The 7,655-nt window shown below is 54.3% G+C and overlaps 2 protein-coding genes across 2 annotated transcripts in view; one reads left to right on the top strand and one right to left on the bottom strand.

Annotated features, from left to right (window-relative positions):
* LOC113213625 (uncharacterized) overlaps nt 1-7,655 on the top strand; it is a 243,335-nt gene that overhangs the window by 230,206 nt on the left and 5,474 nt on the right. Inside the window, exons 5-6 of the mRNA XM_052277031.1 lie at nt 112-272; nt 684-813. Coding sequence (XP_052132991.1) covers nt 112-272; nt 684-813 — 291 coding nt within the window. The remainder of the gene's footprint in view (nt 1-111; nt 273-683; nt 814-7,655) is intronic.
* The window catches only part of LOC113215695 (prostatic acid phosphatase-like), an 11,245-nt gene continuing 4,755 nt past the window's right edge, over nt 1,166-7,655 (bottom strand). The window contains exons 2-7 of the mRNA XM_052277103.1: nt 6,168-6,321; nt 5,851-5,949; nt 3,497-3,982; nt 3,008-3,131; nt 2,213-2,424; nt 1,166-1,464 (exon numbers count right to left, since the gene is read on the bottom strand). Coding sequence (XP_052133063.1) covers nt 1,255-1,464; nt 2,213-2,424; nt 3,008-3,131; nt 3,497-3,982; nt 5,851-5,949; nt 6,168-6,321 — 1,285 coding nt within the window. The 3' untranslated portion in view covers nt 1,166-1,254. The remainder of the gene's footprint in view (nt 1,465-2,212; nt 2,425-3,007; nt 3,132-3,496; nt 3,983-5,850; nt 5,950-6,167; nt 6,322-7,655) is intronic.

The raw sequence follows: 7,655 nt of genomic DNA on the forward strand, positions 1-7,655 counted from the left end.
GGGGGGGGTGGCAGTGTAGTCCTCCTCACCTTGTTTACGCTATCGGTTTGCTGTTGACCCTCCGCTCCCCCGCAAACATACACGGCGGCGTCGTCGCCTTCCCTGTTGCAGAGGCCCGCTGCGCCATCGAGGGCCCCGTGGAGAAGTTCGTGCGCTCCGGGTCGCAGCTGCGCCTGGTGTGCCACATAGACCAGTGCACGACGGAGCCCGAGTTTATGTTCTGGTACAAGGACGGCATCATGGTCAACTTCGACCAGCACAACGTTTACCAGGTGAGCTCAGCGCAGTATCAGCATTATTATGTATCGAAATGCGACTTACCTTAATTTTTCATTTCAAAAAATTAACATAGTTTTAGAAAAAAATACTTTCTCTAAGTTTATTATTATTATTATTGTTCGTTTTGTTTTTGCAATTTGCTCATCAAATTGGAATTTGTCCAGAAAGTACGTCCGCTTTTCTCAAACTCAATCGGGAAATAACGCGCGCGGGATCTCAGCGCCTGGGAGACTCTGGGTAGGCCACACCGCAATACACGCGTGCACCGCAGGCAAGATATTGCCTACCTGCCAGGCGGTATGAGCGCTGGCCGAGGCTGAACTCCACGGCGTGCTCGTAACGGCGGATGGCGGACGTACTTTCTGTGTGTCATAATCCTCTTGACGTCTGGACTGCTCCGTCAGGTGGTGGTGGACCTGCCCAACAACACGACGGTCTTGGTGGTGGAGCGCGTGACCCGCGCCCAGACCGGCAACTACACGTGCGAGGCGGCCCAGGCCAAGCCCACCAGCATCAGCCTGCACGTCATCAGCGGTTAGTACTCTAGTTCAGAAAACGTTTTGAACTCGAACATTCTCCTTGCACTACATTGTTTGTGTTTCTGCTCTGCGTGGTCAGTCGGTAGTTATTCCCTCCTTGAAAAACCGTTCGTCGCTTTACTGCCACTTTTCGTTTCTCTCCTCGACGTATCAATATTTTCCTAGGCATATAGCTTTTTTTGTATCCAGCGCCAATTAATATGAGCAGTATCAATTCACAGCTAGGGTGAGCAATATCCATAGCCAGCGGCTTTGCTTTTACTTACCAATATTCACAGCTACTGCCAGGAACCTTATTCTACAATCAATATTCAAAGCTAGCTATTTGCTCTACGCTGAGCAACATATTCACAGCCAAGGTATCTGTTTTATTTTGAGCAATATTCACAGCCAGGTACTTCTTTGACGGCCCCCTTCGGGACGCGACGGTACAGAGTTAGGTCAGCTCGTCCTCGTCCTCTCGTGTTTCCGAGCTGCCCCCCTCCTGCAGAGCTGCCCGGGCCGGCGGCGGCGGCAGGTCGCAGTCGCCGGGTCGTGGCAGCTCGTCCTCGACGAGCCTCTCGAATCGCTCCAGCGGGCACAGCGCGCCGCAGCCCTTGGGGACCATGCGCACCACCGGGCCGCCGGGCTCGCGCCGGTAGAAGAACTGGAAGTGGCACATCAGAGGTTGAACGAAACAGGAGGCGTTTGCGCTCGTTCAGCAAAACCTTTTCTATTTTCGCTAGAGCGGTAAAGATTTTTGCTCAAAATTCAAACTTGTTTAAGGTTGGAAGCCCTGGAGAGTTTTCGTAATGTCTTAGGAAAATTTTCGGTAAAACGAAAGATTTTCCAGACTATGGAAGTTTTCCGTTATTTTCCGGAAATTTTAAGGAATTTTTTGGAAATTTCCAACCTTAAACTAGTTACTCGAAGTGAAAAACTTTCTGATAAAATCATTTACAACCTTTTGTTGCATCTCTCTTTTTTGCATTTGCAGCAAAAAAAAAAGTCGATGTTGGTATATTGTCAAACATTTTGCTGAACCAGCACACAGGCCCTCTATTTTGCGCGCGTCTAGCGTGACAGGCTTATCAGTTGCGACGCGACGGGCCACTCAAGTTCTTCCGGAGTTCGGATTCTGCATCAGATTGAATTTCAATGGGATACAGGGCAAAGACGAGAGCTGCAGGATACCGGTTTCCAAAGCTAGTTTGAGTAAAATCAAGCAGTGTGCCTATTTTGTAGCTTGAAAATCAGTTTTTCTTGTTCTCCACGCAGCTTTTCATGTTTCCTAAGATGCTCAGCTTTGTTTTCGGAGGAATCCGACCTGGCATCCAAGCTAGCGCTGGCTTTCTGAAAACGTCAGCTTGGAAATGAAACTCTCGATTTCGCCTCGGTTTCTCGCCGTGTCGCACCTTGAGGCCGAGCGCTCCGTCGGCGCCCTGGTGCAGCTCGAGGAGGACGCACGCGCTGAAGTCCGGGATGCCGAAGCCCGCGTCCTCCTGGGGCTGCAGGCCGAGGGCGGCGATGAGGGCGGTCACGGTCGCGTCGTGCGCCGAGTACAGCTGCAGCCGGGGCTCCGTCTCGTGGGCGCGGGCGGAGCTCAGCAGCCAGGCGATCAGGTCACCTGGGGGGAGAGGTAAGGGTAGAGGGTGAGTGAGGGTTTAAAGGTCGACTCGATTCGACTTAGAGAAAAAAGGGAGGGAGGTAGGGGGGGGGGGGGTGTGCAAAAGCTGCAAAGGACCGCCCCCCAACCTTTTTCCTTGCCCATGAAGAGTTTCCGCAAGGCAAGGCGCTGTACTTTTTCGTCCCCGTCTCTTTCGTTGCTCATTGACTGATCTTTTTTTAAGAGGCTTTTACGGGAAACAAAGGGGAAAAGCTTTTTCTTGTTACTAGTTAATTTTTAAAAAAGAATGCGAGCATCGAGGGGGAAAACAATTGCAAAATAGTTTCCCACACCTTTCCCCGTAATAATAATATAGTTCGAAGTAAAGGCGAAATAGAGCGAAAAAGACGCGTACGTTCGTGAAACAGTCGCGAAATAACCCCGAAAAATATTGTGAAACACCGGGAAAGACCCCGAAATAATCCGAAATAACGGGAGTGGCTGGAGAAATTCTACGAAATGGGCAGCCTGTGTGCAAGGAACCCAATTGATTTCTCTGAGAGTATATATGCAGGCATGCACATATAAGGGTCAGTCAACTCACCGTAGGTCTGTCTTCGCAGCAGCGGCGTGTAGCTGTGCGACTCGAGGGCCACGTTGGTGGCGGACTTGAGGGGCTCGGGGTACACTCGCCCGCTCCACTCGGGGATCGTCATGTTGAGGAGCTCCTGCGGGGTATCAGGTGGCAAGGTCAGGGAGCGGCGGTCTGCGACCTTGGCCCCCCGGGGGCCAGCTGCTTACCGTGGGGTACCTTTTTGTCACTGGTCATGGCTTTTGGTCGACCCTGGCTCAGTCGCTTGGGGTATTTTTTTTTCATGGGTCCTGGTCTTTGCGACCCTGGTTTCGGGGCCACCAACCGTATAGGGTAGCTCTATCACGGGTCGCCTAATTTGGTCGAGACCAAAGAGTGAGTCCCTGAAGTGAATGAACCTACAGTGTGAATGGTTTGACTCCTTGTAAACCTGTGACTCCCGTTCAGGGCTTTTCCCCACTCTTTGCTATTTTGGATAAATGTTGAGGATCTGCCTCTTACCTGGCACTGTAGCGCCGAGAACACGGTGCCCAGGGCGGTCGGGTCGCTGTCCAGGTCCACGCCCGAGTGCTTCTCGATGTAGTCCAGGGTGTCCTGGCCGCCTATGACGCGTAGCGTGCGCTCGCGGAGGGTCCCCGAGCTGTTCAGCGCTTCTTTGGCGAGGTGGCGGCCGGGGCACGGCGCCGTGCCGGCCAGGGCGTGATCCTGGTCCGCCGGCACGACCCGGTACGCGATGGGGAACCACAGGCGGCCCAGGCCCGCGACGCCGCTGACGCCCCAGGTCTGCGACGGGCCGGGCGGGAAGAGGCCCGCGAGGACGGCGGCCGCGCTCTCCTGGGTGCGCTCGATGGCGGACGCGGTCACGCGCACCGCGCCCTCGGCGTACTCGGCGTCTAGCAGCGCCCCCTCGGAGGCCGGCGCGCACCCCGAGTCCACGTAGCGCGAGCGCAGCCACTGGCCGAGGACGTACGCCTGGTGACGACCGAGCTGCGGGCCGAGGTGGGGAGGTGGGGTCACCAAGGGTGGGGTCACCAAGGGTGGGGTCACCAAGGGTGGGGTCACCAAGGGTGGGGTCACCAAGGGTGCACGGGAAAAAAAAAAAAAAGACTTTGTCGCAGTGACCAACCTCTGTTCGATAGGCTTGAGTCGATAGCTGCAATCGAAAATCTGGGGATAGCAACCAGAAGTTGGTTGCCACGACCAAATACTTGTTCGACACAACCAAGGGGTGCTTTGTTGTTTTCCTATACAAGTATTTGATCGTGGCAACCAACTTCTAGTTGTAATCATCGGATCTTCGATTGCAGCTATCGACTCAAGCCTATCAAACAGAGGTTGGTCACTGCCACACAGTCTTTTTTTTCCGTGTGGGATCACCAAGGGTGGAATCACCAAGGGTGGAGTGGAATCACCAAGGGTGGAGTGGAATCGCCAAGGGTAGAGTGTAGAGAGACTGAGAGGGAGAGAGCCGTCAACTCGGGGCCCCGCACGCTGCGCTGTGATTGGACCGGCGCTGCAAGGCGCTGCGCCCGCTGGTTGGCCGGGCGGACGAGCCGAATGCACCCCGACCGTCGTTCGGATGACGCTCGGCTGCGCCGCCGGGCGCACACCGGTGCAGCGCTGCCGCGCATCTGTGTCGCCTGACCCTAGGAGGCTCGCTGGAGCCCGGCGGGCTCCGGAGGGTTTGCAACTCCCTGCCTCTGTGAGGCCAGATGTTAGGCTGGCCGACGGAGCCGCCCAGTGCCGGTCCAATCACAGCGCAGCGTGCGGGGCCCCGAGTTGACGGCTCTCTCCCTCTCGTCGCCCCCATGCAAGAAAGTCCGTTCTACGACGGTCGCCCAGAGAATGTCCGATTTACAAGCGTCGTTTGGAGAATGTTCGATCTGCATTAGCCCGGCTGGAGAACATTCGAAGCAACATTTTTGACTGTTTTGAGATATTGGTGCCATTTTACGTATCTCGCTAAGTTACATACAAGGTAGATGAACGCCAGACCACGTCTCGCGTAACAGGCTTCGCGATATCTCACGAAACACTGTCACGCTGCGACGCGCCTGGCATACATCTACCTTGGCCTGCGGCGCTGACACCCGAGTTGGGTAGTGGGAAAATGTACACAAAGGTACGGGCCTACGGCCCGTCAACGGCCAATCACCTCGACTAATCATGCACGGTTGTACATTTTTTCGCTTATTTTCGTCAAAAATACCCTCTAGCGCCTCAACGGTTTGAGCTAGAGCAAAACGGACAAAATTGTTTCCCAGAGGACTCTACTTTAATGTGTTACCCCTTAGAAAACCATAAAAAAATATTTTTAAAAATTCGTTCTCGAGTTATCGTGCGGACAGACACACACACACACACACACACAGACAGACGGACGGACAGATAAAGTTTTTTCCGACCAGACGGAGTAATAGGCTTCGCTAATCGCTCGGCCAATAATGGCACCAATATCTCAAAACAGTCGAAAATGTTACTTCGGATGTTCTCCAGCCGGGCTAATGCAGATCGAACAGTCTCCAAACGACGCTTGTAGTTCGGACATTCTCTGGGCGACCGTCGTAGAACGGACTTTCTTGCATGGCGACGCTCTGAGTCTCTCTAGTGGAGTGGAATCGCCAAGGGTGGAGTGGAATCAACAAGGGTGGGGCACTCCGCAAACGGGCAATACTTTGTTGGCCACGTAAGTTGTCTTTCATTTTTTACAAGCACATTGCACAAATTAATACTAGCCTTATGTCTTTTCAACCAAAATTAATCCCATAGGCGTGGCTGTGATATGTAAAACAAGCTGACAGGTGTACCAAATGCAGTGTAGACGGAAGGCTGATGATGCCGACAGTCTTACTCACCGCGGTGAGGTGCCCCAGGCCGAAGGGCTTGTAGTCGTAGTCCTTGTGGGGGTCGTTTGGGTAGGGCGCGGTGGGCGTGCGGGCGCCATGGCGGAAGACCTGGCGACAAAAGAAAGAGTTGCAATCAACTTTGAAACCACTTTAATCTCCGGCTTAGAAAAAACTGCTAAAAATGTCTGCATAATGACTGCATCCTGGTCTGCTGTAATGTGGGGGACGCTTTGGTTCCCGAATTGCCGATTTCATATGGAAAGGGAGAGGTTTTGAGTCAAATGGTTTGGGGCGTCTGATCGTCAGTCGGGCTGCACTGCACTCACCACCTGCACCTGCACCAGCCTGGTCCTGGTGGCCGCGGGCCAGGCGACGGCCGTCGGCGCCCACGCCGCGAGCAGGAGAAGGAGCCCAAGCGGGGCGGCGGCAGGATTGGGCGGCAGGGCCGGCATGGTGTTTAGCAAGAGACTGCAGCGCGGGCTGGGACAGACACAACCCTCATATACAGCGACGACATTCTCTGCTCCACGGGCTATCTTGACCCCCCCCCCCCTCTCTCTCTCTCTCTCCCAATTTCTCTCTCCCTCTACTATCTCTCTCTCGCTTCTCTTGCTCTTCCTCCTCTCCGTCTCGCTTGCTCTCTCTCCCACGCGGTCACCACACCGGGTCTTCGCGGAGACGCCGTGGTACTCGTGCAATATGTGTGAGTGTGTGTGTTTGTGTTTCATTCGAGCAAATATACATATGGATCTTAAATCTACGACGTCGGGTAAATATTTCGCTTTCCCCTGCAATCCTCTCTCTCTTTCTCTCTCTCCCTTTCTCCCTCTCTCTACCTCTCTCCCTATCTCTCTCTCTACAGGCCTTCGCCCCTCGCAACATTGTAATCCCGAACGGAGGCATTTCCTGGCGCGTCGTTTGCCCGCCGTCTGCCAATCCCACCGCTAGACTGACTGCTGCTAATGAACGACAATATCAGGATCGAAACAACGCACCCTTTTGAAGCGCTCAAAGGACGCAAATAGACGGTTTTTCCCTCATGTTTAATTATTTATTTCATGATTTATAAAAATTAAATGTGGAGCAGGCCAGGTTGGCAAACAATGTGTACACTGGCCGGAGCGGACGCCTGCGGGTCTTTTGGTGGGCCTGCCTGCGCGTTCTTGCGCCCCTGTGCCTGGTTCGTCACTGTGACTGGCGCGGGAGGTATGGTGTAGTACGCCACGTGTGCGCCTGAGCGTGTGACACGCGTTTGCAGTGCCGCGTTCGCGCGATGAGGGAGACTGGGCGCACGTCGCCGACGCGTGCGTGAGCAGCTTTGTGTGCGAGACAGGGGGGGGGGGCGTGGCGAGCATGGATGTGGATGTACAGTATTCTCATGAAACGTTGTTTCATCACCAGTGCTTTCTACAACCGCGGTGGCGTGGCGAGGCGGGCCGGGGCGACGCCCCCCCCCCTCCCTCCGCGGGACCGACTGTTTCGCGAGTTTACCCAGGCTGATAAATGGTATTTAGAATTGGCGCTCTGAGGTGGGCGCCCTTGGCTCGTTGTGTGGGAGGAAGAGGTAAAAGGGGGTAGGGGGGGGGGGAGATAAACACACACACACACTCACACTCCCATGACGCGTTTGCTATAGAGCGTTATCAGTTACGCTGCATCTTCATCTGCGCCTTTACGGACTCACTCCTTTCTCTTCTCCTAAACACTATCTCTTCTTCCCCCCCTGCCCCTTCTCTCTCTCTCTCACTCTCTCTTTCTTCATATCTCTCTCTCTCTCTCTCTCTCTCTCTCTCTCTCTCTCTCTCTCTCTCTCT

The sequence above is a fragment of the Frankliniella occidentalis genome, unplaced genomic scaffold (genome assembly GCF_000697945.3).
Source record: "Frankliniella occidentalis isolate FOCC.00 unplaced genomic scaffold, Focc_3.1 Scaffold9, whole genome shotgun sequence".
Taxonomy (NCBI): Eukaryota; Metazoa; Arthropoda; class Insecta; order Thysanoptera; family Thripidae; genus Frankliniella; species Frankliniella occidentalis.